Source organism: Elephantulus edwardii, unplaced genomic scaffold (assembly GCF_000299155.1).
Source record: "Elephantulus edwardii isolate Elephantulus edwardi_28Jun2011 unplaced genomic scaffold, EleEdw1.0 scaffold00042, whole genome shotgun sequence".
Taxonomy (NCBI): Eukaryota; Metazoa; Chordata; class Mammalia; order Macroscelidea; family Macroscelididae; genus Elephantulus; species Elephantulus edwardii.
The window spans coordinates 5,445,504-5,465,611 of NW_006399792.1; the positions used below are offsets into that span (position 1 = coordinate 5,445,504).

General features: G+C 39.1%; 1 protein-coding gene across 1 annotated transcript in view; it reads left to right on the forward strand.

The window, feature by feature from the left end:
- The window catches only part of WDFY3 (WD repeat and FYVE domain containing 3), a 245,607-nt gene that overhangs the window by 201,681 nt on the left and 23,818 nt on the right, over positions 1 to 20,108 (forward strand). The window contains exons 50-58 of the mRNA XM_006885255.1: positions 141 to 260; positions 3,188 to 3,305; positions 4,662 to 4,768; positions 6,590 to 6,743; positions 12,176 to 12,267; positions 12,468 to 12,680; positions 13,685 to 13,832; positions 16,695 to 16,849; positions 18,087 to 18,245. Of these exons, the coding sequence (XP_006885317.1) occupies positions 141 to 260; positions 3,188 to 3,305; positions 4,662 to 4,768; positions 6,590 to 6,743; positions 12,176 to 12,267; positions 12,468 to 12,680; positions 13,685 to 13,832; positions 16,695 to 16,849; positions 18,087 to 18,245 (1,266 nt within the window). The remainder of the gene's footprint in view (positions 1 to 140; positions 261 to 3,187; positions 3,306 to 4,661; positions 4,769 to 6,589; positions 6,744 to 12,175; positions 12,268 to 12,467; positions 12,681 to 13,684; positions 13,833 to 16,694; positions 16,850 to 18,086; positions 18,246 to 20,108) is intronic.

Sequence of the window (20,108 nt, forward strand, 5' to 3'; positions counted from 1 at the left end):
AAAAAAAAATAGTATTTTCTTATTTAGAAATCTGTAAGGAAAACTTTACCTTATTTTGCATATAATATTTTTTAAAGTGAATGTACGCTAAAGAATTGATTGGCTTTCTCTAAAATGAATCCTTATTTCTCTTTCTCAAGAGAGGTGAAATCAGCAACTTTCAGTATTTGATGCATTTGAATACTCTGGCCGGCAGATCGTATAATGATCTCATGCAATACCCTGTCTTCCCTTGGATCCTTGCGGATTACGACTCAGAGGTAAATCTCAGGATAGTTTCATTGAACACAGTTTTTAAAAAATTAGTGAATTCAGTTCCACAATGTTTATTTACTTTATAGTTTAGGATACTAACTCCACACTTAACAACCCGGTTATGTTCCAAAAACCAGATTGTTATGCAAAAACTGACATTAAACAGAAGTTGACGATGACCACAGCAGACCACAAAGATGACTCCATGATTATACAACTGCCCTGTTACAACTTTATTTTATTTCCAGATCATTGAGAATCAAGACATCATCAATATGACACATAACGTTAGCCATCATAGCCAGTGTTACTGTTGCCTCACACCTGGATTTTCATTACTGCCCAGCAGATGCTGTTAATACGCACGATAGTTCAGATAATAGAATCTTCACTGTTGTTGTAAACGTGAAATGCCACCTACCAGATAGTCACAGATAGTCATCAGTAATACGGAGTAGATGTATTCTCAATTAGCACTTCTTTCAAAAAGGTGCAAGTGTTTTATCTTGCCCTGTACAAAGTTTAGATAATTTAATAACTTCATAGGTATTGGATATTAGTTCATAATGTTTATTCTATTTTCTTACATGGTTATTTGCAACCACTGGTGAATATCATAATTTTTCTGTATTTGACGTTTGAAGTGTTAACTAGTAAATATGGAATGACTTTACTGCAAGATATTCTTGATACATGAAAGAGGGGTTTTTTAAATTATTATTATTTTATTATTCAAAAGATCCTGGGAAGAAGAATTCCAGCAATTTAATATGTATGTAATCAGGACTCAAAATGATACCTTGAATATGTATCTTATAGAACCCTCACTGGTACATTTCTGCACTTCCCCTTCTCGTCCACATTACCCTGATGTATGCTAACCCTCACCTTATATTATATTATGAAATAGCACCACATCCATGCCCCCATATGAGCTAGAAATCAATTTCCTACTATCCATGCCTAGTTAGTCATTGGCCAAAGCTTGTGTACCACATGGCTGTCTTTCTAGTCTAGAACTTTGTCACCTTGCCATTGCTAGTGTCTCATGGGAGTCTAGTCATATTTAACAGGCTGTTGCAGTAGATTCCTAACTGGCTTCTTGTCCTGGCTCCCCTTCCTTCAGTCTGTCTCTATTCTGCATCCAGAAATGAAAAAACACAAATTTCATTGGATCACTCCCCTATCCAAATTCCTCAGTGAGTCATCATCATGATTTCAGAGTTTTTATGTGCAGTGCCTTCACAAACTGCCTCCTCTGTCTTTGTGTTGTGTACTATCGAGTTGGACCCAATCCATAGCTAACCCTCTGGTGGGTCAGGAGGAGTTAATCGCACAGGAGGAGATTGCTGTCCTTCTCCCAGGGATCAGCTGGTGGGTTTGAACCACGTGCCTTTGGGATTACAGCGCAACTTCCAGCCACTAGGCCACCAGAGCTCCCTTACCTCCTCTTCCTCCTCCTCTCTCTACATCACTTTATATTCCTAAAACTACTATCCTGGGCTATGTTCAATACCCTTTCTCATTCCTCAGTAACTTAACAGCTGCTATTCTACGTGCCTACAATTCTCCCTAGTTCTCACGTTCATCTTCCCCCCTCACTAAGTAATTTACCTGATCGACTCCCTCTCATCTCTCAGGACACATTCAAGAGGCACCTTGGGCCACCTGTTTGCTTTATCTCCTGTGTCTGCTTCTTCTGCTCCCATTTACTGCCTTGTATCATAGTAATGTTTTACATTATGTTGGTATTTTTTGTTTAATAATGTGTAGTCATGACTTTTGCCTGACCCTTCTAGACGGAAAGGGTCTTGAATATGAAAACTCTCCTACATCTCTCAACTTCCAACCTCTAAAACTATCCAACACTTAGTGTACACTTCTAATGTTTGTTGAATTAAACAAAATTTCTTAATTAAGTCCTCTGCATGCAGACTATTAATGTCCTAAACTTAACTTTAGTCATAATGCAAATCAATCTCTCTTGCTCAAGACTTTTACAAATTTTGCAAAATTGGTAGGTCATGATGCCTTTTAAAAGGACACAAATTTAATATCCCCTGAGTACATATTTCAAATTTCTGCTTTTTAAAATCCTCAGCAGCTAAATTCTAATTCCCCTCTATGAAGTAGGTCAGGTAGATATGATGAGCCTTTAAAGTAATCCCTGGAAGAAATTCATCTCATTTCTAAGTCACTTGGTGCGCTATGTTCTTGTTTTTTAGAGGAGAGCACATTTTTGAGTGTTCTGATATGTATCATTCCCAGATCACCTTCAAGAAGAAAATGCTTAGAACTGAATTTGATGGGATATGGGATGGGACTAGAGAAGAGGATAGAAGGAAACTTGACCCGCCAGCTACATGGTTAATGGGAGGATAGTAAGGAGTTGGGTGTTTGTCACCACACTCCCCTATTCCTGTCCTTGGCAGGAATGGGTAGGCTTCTCCCTCCTGTTACTCATGCCCAAGTAAGGGTACTGAGAGCTCCTCCTCTAAGGAAATTCATTCCGGATGCAGTTATCGTCAAGTGGAATAGATTGGCAAACTGTCACGTGCATGTCCCGAAAGCACAGATAAGCGATTTTCCACAGCACGTTGTTTTGGAGTTCGCCTCTGCCCATTGGTCTTCGTAGAATACAGTCACAGTATAAATCCTCAGTGTCTGCTGCAAACACTGTACTTAGTATGTTGGTAAGAAACAACAGCTTTTTCCAGGTTCTCACTGCCATCAATTCAGAACTGACTCTTAAGCTGACCCCCCAGCTGGTTTTCAGAGGCAGTACATCACAAGAGAAGAGATTGTCCATCTTCCCCTGTGGAGCACCTGGTGGATTCGAACAACATGCTTTTAGGCTTGCAAACTCCTTACCACTAGGCCATCAGAATAGAGGACGTTTACTAATTTAGACGTATTTCGTTTTTTGTTTTAGGAGGTGGATCTTACTAATCCCAAGACATTTCGAAACCTGGCCAAGCCAATGGGAGCGCAGACAGATGAACGATTAGCTCAGTATAAAAAGCGGTATAAAGACTGGGAAGATCCTAATGGTAAGTAACGTTTTCTCCATTGGATTTTGTAGCAAAGTTTCAAATGTCAACGATTAGTTTGTTGTTAATGTGCTGAGAAGTCAGAATAGGCCCGTAGCTAACTCTCCAGAGGGGTTTTCAGAGGCTATAAATCACACAGGAAAAGATAGCCCATCTTTGTCACCACAGAACAGCTAGTGGACCTATTGTTTGCACCACTCCTTATTACTTGGCCACCACAACTCTTTCAGACCTTAGTTAGTGATCTTAACATCTTTGCATCCTTCTTCAGATTACTTGTATATTGTTATATTTGTCGTGTGTGTGTGTGTGTAAGAATAATTTTACATGACTGTTTAAAGGCTTGCTTCAAAACAGAGCATGTCAAAATAGCAGAAAAATGTTTTGCAATATATCAAATGAAATGTCTGCTTTGTATAAGGAAAAAAAAAAATCTGCCCTAGTCTGCGTAATTTTTACTCCAGGAATTGTGCTTTGATTTGTGGTTGTAAAGGCGCTGTCAGTGGTCCCACGTACAACAAAGAAACTCCACCCTGTCGTTCACCAGTCCCACAGTTAAGCCTGTTGTTGTATCTGCTGCATCAGTCCATCTCACTGAGGCTCTTCCTTATTTTTGCTGATCTTCTACTTTCCAAGAATAGTGTCTATGTATAGCGTCGGGATCCTCCTGTTAACGTGCCCCTCTAAGCCCTTCCCACACTTCTACGGAGCACCCTGGCTACACTTCATCTGAGATGAATTTATTCTTTTTGACAGTTCATGATATATTGAATACTCTTCACTACTGTCACCAAAAAGGCAACAAATCTTCTATTTTATTTCTTAATTATCTTTTCATTTTATTGAAGTACTTTTTAAAATGCTGTTGTGTCTTAAAAAATGATGCGCTGTCTTCTAAAACATAGTAATATATTTCATATTTATTGTGTGTCTCCTATAACAAAGAAAAATTTAATTTAAACCTCCCATATCCCTGAGTGAACTTTTCCCACCAAACATAGAGAGTATTTGATAAAAATAAAGCAGTATTCATAGGGACGAGTTAAACCTAGAAGTGCAAAGCCTATGCCTAATAAAATGGAACAATTAAGGCAAGATAGATCAGTATCTAGTATTAATAGTTTGCTGATAGGAGCTACAACAATAAATTTCTAAACTTGAAATTGACGCATGTGCTGAGTTTAGGAGGAAGATAGGTGAATTATACTAAAGGGCGACTGCCAGATGTATAAATGGCAGAAAGCAGTACAGTTGGTGTGATATAAATGCCAGCACTGACTTCATCATGGTGTTCACACATTTCAGCGGTTTCGTACCTATTAACACCAGTATTTTCATTTTAATTATCTTGAACAGGAGAAACCCCAGCCTACCACTATGGAACCCACTATTCATCTGCAATGATTGTGGCCTCTTACCTTGTAAGGATGGAACCTTTCACACAGATATTCTTAAGGCTACAGGTAAAACTTAAAAATTGGAATTTTTCCCCTTTTCTTCAATCCTACCTTTCATTTCTAGAGTTGTGGGACTCTCCCACCCCCATCCTCCAGTGTCAGTATGGTATAAGAAGCCCTGTGGAGGGGAGCTCTGGTAGCCTAGTGGCAAGAAGCTGCACTGCAATCCCAGAGGTATGCGATTCGAATCCACCAGATGCTTTGCTGGAGAAGGAGGGACAATCTCCTCCTGTACCAGTCAGATCTGATTTGACGGTACACGTACCAAAAAAAAGAAGCCCTGTGGAACTAAAGAACTAGAGCTTTTGTTTTAGTGACAGAAGTAGTGAACAAAATCAAAACAGAATTTCACGGACCAAAATTAATAAACAAACTATAATTAGTATAGAATTTAAAAATTATAGCATCTTTTAATCAAATTGTTATTGTTGTGAGGACCATCAAGTCGGTTCCAACCACATACACAACAGCAGACAAACTGCTGCCTGGTCCTGCACCATCCTTAACAATCTGGCATTTAAGCCTGTGACTTCAGCCATTGTTAACAGTCCATCTTGTTAAGGATCTTCCCGTTTATGGCTGTTCCTCTATTTCATCAAGCCTAATGTCTCTCCTCAGGCACTGGGCCCCGCTAGTAACATATCCAGTGGAAGTGAGAGTAGGTAGAATATGCTCTCCAACCCTGTGTGAAGAATTCAGCCCTACCTGACGAAATTCAGTGACTGTTAAAGAAAGAATACTTTCTAGCTCATTTGTTGTCTTCTAGAATACAGCTCTTCTTCACATTCTCTCTCATTTGTTCAGCAAAGATTTCCTGAATATTTACCATGTGGTAGGCACAGTTCTAGCTGCCTGGATTCATCAATGAATGAAGAAACCACCTGCCTCAGAGAACTTAGGTTTTAACTGAGAGAGACAAACATTATAAATAAGTAAATTGTAATATATTGTTGTTGTTGATGATGATTGCCTCTGAGTCAAACACAACTCATAGCAACCCTATGAACAAAGGCCTGATTTTGAATGGTGAAAAATGTTGTCAGGAAAATACAAATCTGGGAAAGGAGGAGAGAAAATATCTGAGCAGGAGATTGTGTTACAGGATGTAGTTTAACCTAGAACGCTCAGAATGAGTCACTTCAGATGTCTTAGGCAGGAGGAACAGCCAGGGGAAAGACTCTAAGGCAGGCGTGTACCATCAGAGAGAAGAACAGCGTGGAGCTTTGATATTTTCTGAGATTGAGCTTCATCATAAAGACAAATGTTCTGCATTCATTTACAAATGCAGCATAGGGAATGTAGTTGAGGGTCAGGCTGTATCTATTTGAATTTTTGTCTATAACTTTCTTAATCCTTTTTCTAATTCTCCCCTTAAGGAAGTGACATAATTCCTTGATATGAGAATTTTAATGTCATACTAATTTATAATATTGCAATATTAATTTGAAACTACACATGGTAACAATTTTTTTCAGAGAAAGATGTCATTGAACTATGGAAGAACTATTCTTTATAGTCTTGATCTCTCAAAACACGACTGGTTACATCTATATATGATTTCACTTTGAAATGTGTGTTTGTATGTATCAGATCTGTGTTTTTATGTATGTATACACACAAATACACAGCTTAAACATTCTTTCTATGAGGAGTACCCTAAAGAGAATTAGATTCCATTTCCTTTTTGCGATCCTTTATAATTTTATGTATTTGACATAGTGAATAAGAAATTGGACTATCACAGTACATATTTATTTGAGGATTTCAAGCATGCTGTGAGATGAGAATAGTTCCTAACAGCTGGTGCTTTCTCCTTCTGCCCCACAGGGCGGCCACTTTGACTTGGCCGACCGGATGTTTCACAGCGTGCGTGAGGCCTGGTATTCTGCATCGAAGCACAACATGGCAGACGTCAAAGAACTGATCCCAGAATTTTTTTACTTACCAGAATTCCTGTTAAATTCCAACAACTTTGATCTAGGTATGTAAGACCTATAATACCCTGGCGGGGGGCAGCAGGGAGAATGGTGACCAAGAGGAAAAAACCATTAGAATTTAAAGGCTTTTCTGGAGACTACATGTAGTAGACACTGAGGAGAGTGGAAAACAATTTCTTGTGGTCTCAGAACCTTTCATTTACCATAATTGTATGTGTGTCATTACACATAACAAGAAAAAGCAAATTTATTCTCCAAAACAGCTGTTTGAACCTAGACTGGAAGAAATTTAAAAATGAACACAGATTACATTAATATTATTATTTCAGTGAAAAAAGAATGAGGTAAAAATGTATTTTAAAACTGTTATTGTTACAAATAATAGTAATGGCTGAGTATAGCCAAACCAAATCTTTTTTTGTTTCCTCTCTTATTTCTAGACTCATTCTCAGTTTATTTTCTAATGTGTTTTAAATTAACAGTTTTAGAGTAGCCCAAGTAAATCCCTATTCTTTATCCCATTAGAATGCTATTTTCTAGAAAAACATGACCAAATCAGCATTTATAAAAAGGAGAGAAACCCCATCAGTAACCTGCTCTCATTTCACATTTCTCCGGCAGTTAAGGAAAGTGGATTTGACTTCGGTTGCAGTTCTTGGAACAAAGTTTGCTGATCTAATGTGTTTCTAAGTCTTCTTTAAGAACAGCAGAATTCTGTTGTTTCCACTTTAGAATGCTATACTTCTACCAGATACTGTTCTGTTTTAATACACCATATTTTCTACTAAGTCAACATAAAAATCATTGGTATCCTGATCCAAAAAGTTTCAGTTAAAGAAACTTCAGGAAAATATCTGCACTATGAAAGAGCCATCATGGCATTGTGTGTGATGCTTCAACCTGCTAATCCAAAGGTCTGTGGTTTGAGTCTGTCATCCGCTTCGTGAAAGAAAAGTGAACAATTTCCTCTGGTAAAGATTCACAGCCTCAGAAACCTGATGGAGGATTGCTGTAGGTCCAGTCAGCAACACAAATGTGTTCCATTGAGTAGACATCAGTTCACTGCTCCGGTGGGTTTTTAAAGGCTGTAAGTCACACGGGTAGAGATTGCCCATCTTTTTCACACAGACCCTGATGGAGCCAAATGACCTGCCTTTGACCAAGCAACTCCTTACCTCCTAGGCCATCAGGTCGCTCTTTTTTTTTTTTTTTAAGGTCTATTTTTAAAAATATTTTTTTATGTTACTGTCAGAAGTCCTACAATTTACCTCCTGATCCACTGAGAACATTAAGACTCTTAGAGTAGCCTCTTAGTAAAAGGTTTGAGGTCAAGTCAAGTCTTGTTACTCATTATCTCTGATTGAACGAGGAGCACACCCGTAAACAGCTAAAGGCCCCAATATCTAGGATTCAGAGTTAAAGGGAATGATGATTCCTCAAAAGGAGAAAAAACAGTAAATGTGCTGTGCAACTTATACACATCCAAGGACTTTATGAGCAAAGTAAAGAGGTAGCCTAAAGAAGAGGATGAAATATTTCTGTTATATCTTATATACTGAAGGGGTGTGTGTGTGTGTGTGTGTGTGTGTGTGTAAAACTCTTAGAATTCAACAACAGAAAGGAAAACCCAATTTAAAAACAAAAATAACTATACACACAGAGGACTTGAACAAGTGTGGGGTTTTTTTCCAAAGATGATGTATAATAAACACTTGAATATACTCAATGGCTCCCCCACCCAATTGTCTTCAAGTTAATTCTGACCCACAGTGACCTTCAGTTTCCAAGGGTATATATTTTTAATTGAAGAAATTATCTCATTTTTCTTCCAGAAAGCATCTGGTACACTTGGACTACCGATCTTTCACTTATGGACCGAACATGTATCACACTTTGTCACTAAGGCTCCTTATGTCACTCAGGAAACTGCATATCACTTAAGTATATACAGATACTCGGGCCAGGTGCTCAAACAAATGTTTATACAACTGTGTTCATAGCAGCATTATTCATAATAACCAAAAAGTAGAAGCAGACCAGATGGCTGTGAACAGATGATTGGATAAACAAAGTGTGTGAGGAGCTACATACTCCCCGTTTTCATACATTGAAACTGTATACTATTGACTGAATTTAGATACAAACCTCACCATTCCAGACATCTGTAAAGTCAACTTAAAGATAGCTTTAGGAGTGGGGCTGGTATAATCAGGGGACTGCCTTGATTCTGACAATGTTAAATGATCACTTTAAAAGGTTATTTTTATTAAATTGTCTCAATTAAAAACAAATACAAATACTGTTTGCTTTTCCACCTCGAAAGTATATACAGCACTTGGTTATAAAAAAGAACACTTGGCTTTTTCGAAGTCAAGGATGAATTACATTCACCCTGGTCTTGCCCTTAACCTTGGCCTGCACGTGTAGGGAAGCTCCAGAGTACCAGAACTGGGCTGGAGGTTTTCTGAAGGATTTGTTCCCTTCAGATAGCATTTTTAAATCTTATTCCTGATGAGATAATGAAATTACATCATGAGCAAAATATTGAAAACTAGATTCCATCTTAAGTAGCCTGGGGTTTATTACCTACTTATTATTATTTAAAAATTTTTAATTAGTCTTTTCTTTTAATTTAAAAAAAAAAAACAAGCCCAGACAGCATTTCTAAGTAGAGGGTGATAGTGTGAAGTGTGAGTTGGTGGGACAGAGTAACCCAATTGCTTTATTTTCTTTCTTATGTCATCTCTTTTTAAAGACCTGGGTGGTCATTTGTTCCAGCCAGATCAAGGCATTTCTCTAAACAAACTGATTTTTGTGTATCTTACTTTATGCAACAGTGTAAATAAGACACCAAATAACATTGATAGAAAAAACCATTTTTTCTAAGGGAATTAAAGGTATTAAGCCTCACTTGGTACTTCTTTTGCATTCTAAGCTTTAAACAATTGCACTGCTTTATCACAATTTCTAGTACGACTTTTTTTTTTTAACCAGCTTCTGCGAAGAGCCAATTTTATTGTCAGTATTATTGTCCATAAAGGATATTTTTGTGGTGGTGTTTTTTTCTCAGTGATAATCTGTTTGTACCTAGGAAAACTCTTCATATTAAACAGACCTTTTTTTTGGATTGTTATTTCAGAAAAAGGAAAAAGAGGTCAGATACCAAACTCATTATATGTTTAGTTGTGGATAGATTTCTCTAATATTTTAAGTATTACCTGTCTTAAAATGACAGTTTACATGGAATAAATAGTTTTTGAAATTTATCATCACCACTTAGTGGGTATTTTCCTGCTGGGAAGCACTGTTGTTGTTGTTGTTATGTGCCGTCAAGTCGCTTGTGACTCATAACGACCTATGTACAACAGCCCTAAACCTTGCTCTATCTATCCTGTGCCAATCGCACTGCCTCTGACACACCCATCCCAATTACCTCAGTCACTGAATCAATCTACCTCATAGAGGGTCTTCCTTTCTTGTGCCGTCACTCCACACTCCCAAGCATGATGTCCCTCTCCAGGGCCTGTCCCTCCTTACAACATGTCCAGAGTATGTCAGATGAAGCCCTAGAATCCTTTCCTCTAAGGAGCAGCCTGGTTTAACCCTCTCCAGGATGAATCTGTTTCTTTTCTTGGCAGTCCATGGTACATTCAACACTCTTCTCCAGAACCACAGCTCAAAGGCATCAATTCTTCTTCTATCCTCCCTAGTCATTGTTCAACTCTCTGATGCATAATAAGTGATTGCAAAGATGGTAGCCTGTATCAGATGCACCTTAGTCTCCAGAGTGACACCATTGCTCTTCATGATGCTGGAGAGGTCCCTAACAGCAGACTTTCCCATTGCAATATGTCTTTTGATTTCCTGGCTGCTGGTGCCAAGAATATTGACTGTGAGAATGTTGAGCCAAGCAGACTAAAGTTGTTAACAATCTCAGTCTCTTCACCATCCACCCTGATGCTGTCAGTTGGTCCAGTGGCGAGAATCTTTGTTGTCTTAAAATTGAGCCTCAGTCCATACTGAAGGCTGCAGTCCTTGACCCTCCGCAGCAAGCATTTCAGGTCCTCTTCAGTTTCAGCAAGCAGGGTTTGTGTCATCTGCATAACACAGATTGTTAGTAGATCTTCCTCCAATCCTGATGCCATATTTCTCCTCATAGAGCCCAGCCTCTCAGACAATCTGTTCTGCACACAGGTTAAAAAGGTATGGAGATAGGACACATCCCTGGCATACACCTTTCCCAATCTTGAACCATGCAGTGTTTCCCTCCTCTGTTTTCATGACTACCTCTTGGTCCAAGTACTGGTTTCACATTAGAACAATCAAGTGTTCTGGGATTCCCATTCTTCTCACAGTCATCCACAGTTTGTTATGATCCACACAGTCAAACGCCTTTGCATAATCAATAAAACACAGACGTTCTTCTGGTATTCCCTGCTTTCAGCTAAGATCCATCTCTTTCCAAATATTTGTTGGTTGGTTGTGGATTCTTTTGTTTGGTTCCCTCCCCCTCAATTAATACAATAGCAGTAAAGATTTATATTATTTTCAGATGTCACTTTTTAAATGGAAATTCCTTTTTTAAAAGGTATTGTTTTTAATTTTTGCACATTCCCTTCCCCAAGCTCACCTCACAGTGTACCTCTTGTTCCAGATTGTTATAATACTAATAAAAAGTCTTATAGCATGATATATGCCAGGTGAAAATTCCCTCCTAATAATTTTAAAATCAAAAGTAGGATAATGTGCACAAATTACATAGATCACCAGGAGACTCCCAGGAGAGGAGCAGAGGAGCATTCAGACTGGGAATGACTGAGGACGTGTGTGTTCCTCACTACTCTAGGAGAAGAAATTCAGTAGCCGCTAACTACTCACCAAATTCTAAAAGCCGAAACAAAGATCTTAGAGAAACTGTTAATGCTTTTCCAAATAAGCAGTACTGAGAGTGCTAAATACAAGCCATTTTCCTAAACTCAGAATGGAAACCCTACAAACTGCTTCACTAGAAAGGAGTTCTTCGATCAGTTTAATTTCAGCAGTGGTATGAAGAATGTCCTTTTTGGCTTAGTGATAAGGAGTTATTCTGTCAAACCCAAAGACACATGGTTCAAATCCACCGGAAAGATGAGCAGTCTACTCTCATGTTATTAACTGACTCTGGAGGGTCACACAATAAGTTAAAAAGGCAGTACATGTTAGCAGAGCTAAGCCTCAGAGAAGTTCTGCAGGATAGAGACTTGGTTGACTTTATATAACTTGGTATTTCATAAAAGCATTTGACACAGAAGCCCTCAGTTTTGCCTCACAGTGCCATTTCTCCGCGGAGACATCAGAGCATGAGGGCCTTTCCTGGTGGTGGACTTGTATATTCTGATGATTACACTATGAAGCAATCCAGCTGCTTAATTCAAAGTTATTACTCAGCCAGTTCTGTTTTGTTTTTTGTTTTGTTTTTCAATATATCCAATTACAGGCTGCAAACAAAATGGCACGAAGCTTGGAGATGTCATCCTTCCCCCCTGGGCAAAGGGAGACCCACGAGAGTTTATAAGAGTCCACCGAGAGGTAATGGAATACACTGTGTGGTTAAAATCAAGTTTCTTTTGGCCTTGCTCACAGTACAGAGAACAATATATTACCCATTTGTCCAAATTACTAATAGAATTTTTAGTTATTTCATACTGGCCACCTTTTTTATAGGGGGACCCTTTCTAAGCCTATAGTTGAAGCCTACCAGGACTGACTGCCTTTTGGTTTAATTTCAGGCTTTGGAATGTGACTACGTGAGTGCCCATCTGCACGAGTGGATTGACTTAATCTTCGGTTATAAACAGCAAGGCCCTGCTGCAGTAGAAGCTGTAAACGTCTTCCATCATCTTTTTTATGAGGGTCAAGTCGATATCTACAACATAAATGATCCACTAAAGGAGACAGCTACCATTGGGTTCATTAATAACTTTGGTCAGATACCCAAGCAGGTACGTTTGTTCTTTTTATCTAAATAATAATGGATTTTTTAAGCCCTGTGTACTGTGGCTTATTCAGTATTGAATTTCTAGTTACTGACTCTGTGACTCTCATCACATAGCTGAGTAGGACTAAGCAAATGTTAGCTATCTGTGGCCCACCAAGGGGATTGGATAGTTTGGAATTGATATAAATAAGGTAGTCGGCACCTTCTGGGTAGTGGTGGTGGCTTTTAGGTGCTTCTGTGTCCACTGTGACTCAGCAACCCTGTGGACAACAGATCTGAACTTGACCCTGTCCTCTACCATCTTCATAATCTCCTTCATGCTGAAGATGGAAATAAGATAGAACCCTAATGTGGAGATGGGCCAGTTTTGTCATCCCACCAGGCTTAAATTAAGCAAACTGAGAGGTGGAAAATGGAAAACTTTGTTTCCTTAGAATTAGCCTGAGGGATAGGAATATTGAAAGTAACAAATCTGTAGCATTTAAAAAATACTCTCCCAAAATGTTGCCACGTCCTATAAAGGCCATGCTGAAGCTAGGAATAAAATTCAAATAAAGAATATATTTTCCTGCCAGAGGGAACAGTAGTGGGCTGTAAAGGACTATTAGGTTTCTAGGCATTGCTGGAAAATAATTACCAGCTGATTGTAGTTTGAATAGAGTATCTTCAAAAGATCTTAGTGTAGGTCAGTGCATAACCTAAAAAGGAGCTCTGATCGCATTCTGTGCTGCCATAGATCAGTGGTTTGAATCCACTAGCTGTTGTGCAGGAGAAAATGTGACAGTCTTCTCCTGTAAAGATTTACAGTCTTGGAGACCTGCATAGGACAGTTCTATCCAGTTCTGTAGTGTCACTCCAAGTCAGAATTCAACTCAACAATACCAGGGTTTCGGTGGGAGTGAAATCAGAGTGTAAAGCCTAGTACGTGAAAGGGCTTTTATGGTAACGCTAGCTGTGTGATACAGTGTGGGTTTTCATTATTAAATATGTTGTCTTCTCTTATACCAGTTATTTAAAAAACCTCATCCACCAAAGCGAGTAAGGAGCCGAATAAATGGAGACAGTGCTGGGATCTCTCTCCCACCAGGATCTACAAGTGACAAGATCTTTTTCCATCATCTGGACAACCTGCGACCTTCCCTAACTCCTGTGAAAGGTAAATGATAGGAAATGCCTTTTTAATTCATGATTTGGTAGCATTTTTTCATAATACTAGTTTAGCAATATTTACTTTTTAACAATAATACCATTTCCAATGGTGCTATATTTTTTTATGTTAAAACTTCAAATTGCATGTTAGATTCTTTTCTTTTTTGCCTGTTGGAGTCTTCCATCAGAGAGGACCAAATAGAGAGTCCTGCCCTGCTAAGAGAGTGAGAGCTTGAGGATCTCAAAATCTTGTAGTTTCTAATTCTGATAATAGATACAGAACAAATTCTGCCTTTTCTTTTCCTCATTTATCCTGCCAATTAGAAATAGCATTGAAAAGATAAGTATTTAATATACTCATCTGGTGGCCCAGTGGCAAGAAGCTGCATTGCTATCCCAAAGACACTCAGTTCGGGGCCACCAGCTATTCTGTGGGAGAAGGATGGACAGTCAGTCTCCTCCCATGCGATTAAGTGCCTCTGAAAACATGCCGGAGAGTCAGCTATGGGTCAGTTCCAATTCGATGGTACCCAACAACAACATAAAAAGCCTCTTATCTTTTGTGATACTGTATATTATCTCAAAGCACTTTTTAGTGATTATTTTTCCACATAAAATTTCAAAAATGTTTTGTGAAGTCTTAAACCTTCACTTACATTAAAAAATCTCAAAAGTCTGATAAACTGGATTCTGGAGACCACTTTTAACTCACCACAAGGATTCTGTGCCAGCCATGGTCCTTTCCCAACAGCTGTTTGGTCCAGAGGTGACCTGCCTCAAGCACTGCCATGGTCTTCATTGGGGCTGTCTACAGATTGATAGTCTGTGCCACCAGTGACAGCCTCAGAAGCATCCCAGATTATTCTCTGTGGCCTCGAGCATCAGGAAGAAATACCAAGTGGCTATCAGCTAACTCCAACAATGTCTAGGATCAGGACTGCAAACCCACCCAGCAAGTCTCTGGGAAACTCAAAAGTCAGACTCTCAATCTGTAGGGAGGGAGCTCTGGTGGTCTGGTCCATAAGGAGTTGTGTTGCTAACCCGGGGGCCAAGCTTCTCTTTTAAGTTCAGGTCCACCATTGACTTCAAGTGAGAAAAGTAGACAGTCTCCTTCTGTGAGACTTACAGCCTTGGAAACCCAATGGAGGATCTACAGCAATGAATTGAGAGTATCTACAGAGACAAAACAAAGTATTTGTTAGTTAGGGCTGGGGAGGTAGAAGAAGGTGAAAGCTCCAAGTCTTTTTGTTCTGATGAGAATGTTGTAATGGTGGCTGTGGTTCTGGCTGTACAAATCTATCTGTAAAAATCTAAAATCTATTGAATTAGACAATTAAAATTGATATATCTTATGTATACCAATTTATTGGTGTATATACATATTGGCATATCTTATATATACCAATATATATGGTATATACCATATAACCTTAAACTGGACTGCTACCTGCAGAAAGCTGAAACAGGATCCACATCTCACGCCATAAACAAAAATCACCTCAAGGTGAATTAGAGACCTGGAAGAAAAGCCCAAAACCATAAAGTTCACCAGAGACAAGCTGGAATCAAGGCCTTAGTCCACAGTATAAAGAGACTGCCAAATACAGCCAGAAATGCACAATCTGAAGAGGATAAAGTTAAATCAAAAACACATCAAAAACTTTTTCCAACAGGGTAAAAAGAAAACCTACCAACTGAGAACAAACATTTAGTAATACCATCTCAGAGAAGAGTCTCATAATGAAAGTTTATAGAATACTCAGCCTCCACAAGAAGAAGTCTAATAACCCAGTCACAAAATGAGCAAACGACATGGAAAGTGGTTTCAAAGAGAAAGACATTTAAATGGCCGACAAACACCTTAAGAAATGGTCAAAATCACTGGCAATAAGAGAGATGCAAACCAAAACAATGAGATACCATCTCACTCTAGCAGCAGTGGCAAAGTTTAAAAGGACAGCAAATAATAAATGTTGGAGAGGATGTGGCAGGATAGGAACTCTTAGACATTGTTGGTGGGATTGTAAAATGGTATAACCACTCTGGAAGGCAGTTTGGCATTTCCTCAAAAAGCTGAATAAAATTCTATATGATCCACCTAGTCCTTTGCTTGGAATATACCCCAAGAAAATGAGAACTGAGGCTCAAAGGGAGATTTGTATACCAATGTTCATTGCAGTGTTATTTACCATCTCAAGAACATGGAAACAGCCCAGATGTTCAACCACACATGAATGGATTGAGAAGTTGTGGTACATTCATACAATGGAATACTACACAGCAAGCAGGAGCAATAATTTTGTGAATTACTGCTTAACTTGGGAGGGACTGAAGACCATTGCTGATTGAACAAACTCAGTTCCACAAGGACAAATACTGTATAAAACCATTATAGAATGAGTATGAGGATCCATGTGGGGAGAGGATGGAAGCAGAGGGGTGAGGTTGAGCAGGCGCTGGGGTGTTAAACATAGGGTTGCACATTTCAGTGGGTGGAGGCGTGAGGGGAATGGGAAGGATCTTGTGTGAAAATAACAGTGTATCCGAACTTCATAAATAAATCAGTATAATATTAAAAAAGAAGATGAAAACTCAGTGGAGGGTCACTCCAAGCTGAGATCAAGAAGTTGGTAGTATATTTGGCTTTGGATTATTGAATACTAATACTATTTTCAATCATGACAAATGTGTGATGTTTTTAGCATAAAAAAAGCTGTAAGTATATTGTTTAAAAAATCACAAAAGATCTCTTTGCCTTAATGTATTTATCAGGATGCTTAATTTATATTGAATATCTGAGATTAAAGTCCTGTGTGCATTAATGAAGTTCATCTTCCTTTTTCTCTTCTAATTAATTCATTTCTTACAGAGCTCAAAGAGCCCGTGGGACAAATAGTGTGCACAGATAAAGGCATTCTTGCAGTAGAACAGAATAAAGTCCTGATCCCACCAACTTGGAACAAAACTTTTGCTTGGGGCTATGCTGACCTCAGTTGCAGGCTGGGAACCTATGAATCAGACAAGGTCTGTATTGTTTTGCTTTTACTCATGTAATCTCTCTCTTCCTTAGCCTGGATATCCTGGATATTCCCATTGAGACCTTGCTGACAGTCCTCTCAGCCCAAAGGAAGGGAGAGGTTTAGTGCATCAGATCAGAATAAGACAGTAGGCAGGTCACATTACCTGCCAAACAAGCATCTTTTGAGAAATTGCGTTCTAAGGACTAGCTCAGAGAGTCAAACCACCTCCTTGCTCAGCATGTCAGCCAAGTGGAAGAGCCTCGTTTAGGTGAATCAGTGTCTTGACCTCACTTATCATTCAGTACTTGGAGTGGCTGATAGAAAACCCATTGTTTTTTCCCCAGGAAGCAGCAACTACTGTTCTAAATCACAGTTTGTGTCTGTCTCTATCTATAGATACAAATACCTTAGACAGGTAGTTTGTATCTATAGATACAAGTGCCTTGGGCAGGTAGTATGTAGTGTTCCTCTGTACTGTCCTGAGTTTTGACTGTCCTTCCAGAATGCAAGATGAGTACAGTCTGTGCCATTCTATTGTGCTAATCTAGAATGTACTTATTTAGTTACTGTTTCCGTAAAACAGTAGCCTTCATGTTTTCATTTAACATTATGATTGACTCTAGCAAGCTCATCCTATTACTGCATTTAAAAGACGGGGGGTCGGGAGTAATTAACCTTTGAGTCAGTTCAATTCATTCTGACCCCATATGTGTCACAGAACAGCTCTGCTCCATGGAGGCTGCAGCATGCTGGTTTTTTGTTTTTTTTTTTTTCAGAAGTAGAGAGCCAGGCCTTTTTTTCCAAGGCATTGCTTGAAAGACTGAAACTGCCAGTCTCAGTTAACCGCCATTCCCTATATTGTACATAGCGTGTACCTGAACATTTTTCCTAATTGGAGACCCATATTTTGAGTTGATGCTGTATGATATTGATAGGAAACCCTATAGGACAGAGTCAAGATATGCCTCAAAGAGTTTTTCTAGACTGTAATATTTACTATAGCAGATTGCCAGGTCTTATATCAGCAAAATTCTCTTTATCCTGGATTGTTGCAGCAATTATAATAGGAAGCTGTAATGGTAATTCCTGTAGAGCTCCTGAGGAAATACTGTTAAATGAAACTAGCTCAGATAATAAGCCATTGCCTACAAGGAGGTAATTCTTTTTGCCATCCTTCTTGTTTTTAAGGAGTTTATGTTACTTGATGGCATGGATGTCTTAATATCTGTTCTGTTTTATAGGCAATGACAGTTTATGAATGTTTGTCTGAGTGGGGACAGATTCTCTGTGCAATCTGCCCCAACCCCAAGCTGGTCATCACAGGTGGGACAAGCACAGTTGTATGTGTCTGGGAGATGGGCACCTCAAAAGAGAAAGCCAAGAGCCTCACCCTCAAACAGGTAAGACAGCCGAGCTCATGCCTCACTCCGTCCCTGCTGCTGGTGCTCCACAGAAACTCGGTGGCTCCTTATTTCTGAGACATGACAGGCATAATGCACCAAGCTAAGCTGATCTTTGGTTAAATTTTTGTTTAAAAAAATAAATAAATAAACTAAATAAATCTGTTCATTCTCCACTAGATGGCAATCATTACACAAAATTATATTATGTTCCTGTTACACCAGACCAGTTTACCATTGAGTTGACGCCATGGTGACTAAATGTGTGTGTGTGTGTGTGTGTGTGTGTGTGTGTGTGTGTGAGAGAGAGAGAGAGAGAGAGAGACAGACAGAGAAGAACTATACTCTAATATACATAAACTATACTCTAATATACATAAATAGCTCTCCAAGCTTTTGATTGGAGGTGCTTCTGGGTGGAACTTTTGATTAGCAGATGAGCACATTAGCTCTTTTTGCACCATACAGGAAGTCCCTCAAGCCATTGGGGGTCAACACGTGGCTACACAGAGAGTTACTTTCTATCCAGGGATTAATATTTCAACTCTTTGGTCATAAGCATCTGACAGCAGTTGAGAGTGGCTAAAGGTATTTATGAAACTGTTTTGGTGTAAGGCTGTTTCGACTGTATCATTTTTTCACTCATTGACCTCTGGCTGGGGCTGCCAGTTGTCCCCACATAGATTAGTTATGCTGTGATAACAAATCAACCCCACGGTCTCAAGAGTACAAACATAGCACACTGCATGCAGACTGTCAGACTCTATTCTACAGTCTCCAGGGATTCAGATGGATGCAGGCTCTAGTACCACTTCTCATTATCAATACCTTGATAGAATTAGTCACATGTTTTTACATGTTTACATGTTTTTTGAATTGAATTGTGTTTCCCCAATATACATAGATGGTGGTGTATTCCATAGGGAATGCACTTCTAGCCTAAAGACCGTGCCTTTTTTGGCAGTTCAAATGTGTTCTGCTCTGTGCTACAAAGATAGGCAATCTCCTCCTATATGATTTATGGCTTCTGGGAAGTTGCTTGAAGGTCAGCTATGAGTTGGTTCCTACTCAATAGCAATGAGAGGGACTTATGAAATGTGAAATTATGTAATGCTCCCTTATGATCTGATAAGTCAAGTAGCTGTAAGAGGATTAAGGGTGGGATGGAACACACTTAGTTCCATAACAGCCCTGACGCAATGTAAGGGAAGTTTCTCTCTGAAGTGTCACTTGCATTACCTTTTGTCTTATGAGACATAAGAGAGAGAGGCAAGCAGAGATGGAGGATCTCAGTACCACCAAGAAAAAATTGCCAGGAGTGGAACACATCTGTTTAGACCCAGGTCCCTGCACAGGAAAGCTCCTTGGCAAAGGACAAGGAGATTATCCAAGGAACACCAGGTCTACAGATGCTGAAGAAAGCAAGGCCTTTCCACTAGAGGGCCATCTCTAGAGACAGCACCTTGAATTTGGCTTCTTCTCCTAACATGTAAGAGAGTAAGTAAGTTTGCTTGTTAAAGCCATCCACTCAGACCTGACAACACTAGATAGTAACTAAGACAGATACCTAGTGATGTTGAAAAAACAGCTTTATTTGTCAATACTAGGAATGTCTACCTTGTATCTATTTTTTTATCTTTCTCATGATTTTCTTTTTTAAAAAATTTATTATTAATTTCAGTGAAAATTTACAGAGACTTTGGATTTCCATTCATTCATTGTTGTACTTTTCTCCCCTCTCAACCCTCCCCCCAGTACACCACTCTCTTGGAAAATTTAAAAAAAAAATTATTTCATTGTTTTACAGACCCTCCTCAGCTCCACTCCACTATGCAGCCTTTGCTCTGTACTCCTGCCATGACA